The 1,393-nt window shown below is 22.0% G+C and overlaps 1 protein-coding gene across 1 annotated transcript in view; it reads left to right on the forward strand.

The window, feature by feature from the left end:
* Positions 1–1,209: 1,209 nt before the first annotated feature.
* Phum_PHUM301270 (uncharacterized protein) overlaps positions 1,210–1,393 on the forward strand; it is a gene marked incomplete at both ends in the record, with an annotated part of 2,876 nt that continues 2,692 nt past the window's right edge. Inside the window, one exon of the mRNA XM_002427156.1 lies at positions 1,210–1,349. Coding sequence (XP_002427201.1) covers positions 1,210–1,349 — 140 coding nt within the window. The remainder of the gene's footprint in view (positions 1,350–1,393) is intronic.

The raw sequence follows: 1,393 nt of genomic DNA on the forward strand, positions 1-1,393 counted from the left end.
ATTTCAATTATTTTTCTAGACTAAATTCATCAATTTTAAAAAGAAATTACCAGAATATAATTTTTTTTCTGTTAATAATGATAATGATGATGAAAAAAGAAAGTAATTAATAATTCAAACAAAACAGAAACAAAATTTAAATTTTTTTATTATTATTTTTGTTGGGTTTCTCACGGTTGAATATAAAAATTTAAATTTTTTTTTTTTTTGAAAGGTCAAATTTTCAAGTTAAATAATATTTTTTGTGTGTGTGTGTGTAATTTTTAATGTATAAAAATTTAATAAAATAAGTTTTTAATTTATTTGATTATTATTTGTTTGGGGGGAAATGATGGGGACACCATTTTGGAAGTAAATTTGAGTAGACTTTAACAAAAGGGAAATAAAAAAAAATCATTAATGAATAAATTAATGATTTAATATTTATAATAAATTTAAATGAATTACTCTTTTAAATGATTTACTTCAGCCATGATTAGTTTTTCAAGGTCGTTTGATAATAATAATAATAATAATAATTGTGTATTTCTTATCAATTCAGTTTATTTTTAATGTTTTATTTTATAAATAGGGGGAAAATAGTTTTTCTGTAATTTTCATTTGTGAATGTTTGAGTTTTTGTTTTTTTTTTATTTTGATAAATTATTATATTGCTTATTGGAATTTTAAATAAGAATTAATAAATGAAGTGACAAATTAAATTATTATTATTAATTAAAAAAAAGATGAAATCTTAATAGGTATGAGTAATTATTTAAATAATTAAAGTGAAATTTTTTAATAAAGTTTATTATTTAGGGGGGATTGTTATTAATTGAAAAATATGCGAGTGGGAAATTCGATATTATATAATAAAAAAATAAGGTAGAGTATTTTGAAAAATAAAACTAATTTAAGAATCTGAATAAAATTAATCTAAAACGTTTAATAAGAAAAAAAAACGAGAAAAGAAAAACGTTTATCGAGCAGTGTTAGGATAATAAAAAAAAACTTACTCTATGACATTATTAACGATTGTCAAATAACTATTTCGAGTAATCGAAATTACTTACGTCATGGCGTTTGATTGTAATTGATAATTTTGATTACAAACCAGTTTGGTAACATCTGTATTTATACATATATAAGTCTTAAAGCTGATTTAGGATTTTTTAAATTTAATATACGTAATGATGTATTTTTTAAATTTAGTTTAATTAATGAAACCAAATGGAAAATTTGGTAGAATTTGGTACAAGTTCAAATGAAGGGGATGAAGTTGAAGAAGGACCTTCCGGTGAAAGGTGGCCTCCTTTGGGTGCTGCTGCTGTCGAAGACGAACAGCTTTGTTGTCCAGACTTTGATTTCGAGTAAATCTCCCATATATATATATTCACTTGTTAGTAATTACTTT

Source organism: Pediculus humanus, genomic scaffold, assembly GCF_000006295.1.
Source record: "Pediculus humanus corporis 1103172107688 genomic scaffold, whole genome shotgun sequence".
In the NCBI taxonomy this organism is placed as follows: Eukaryota; Metazoa; Arthropoda; class Insecta; order Psocodea; family Pediculidae; genus Pediculus; species Pediculus humanus.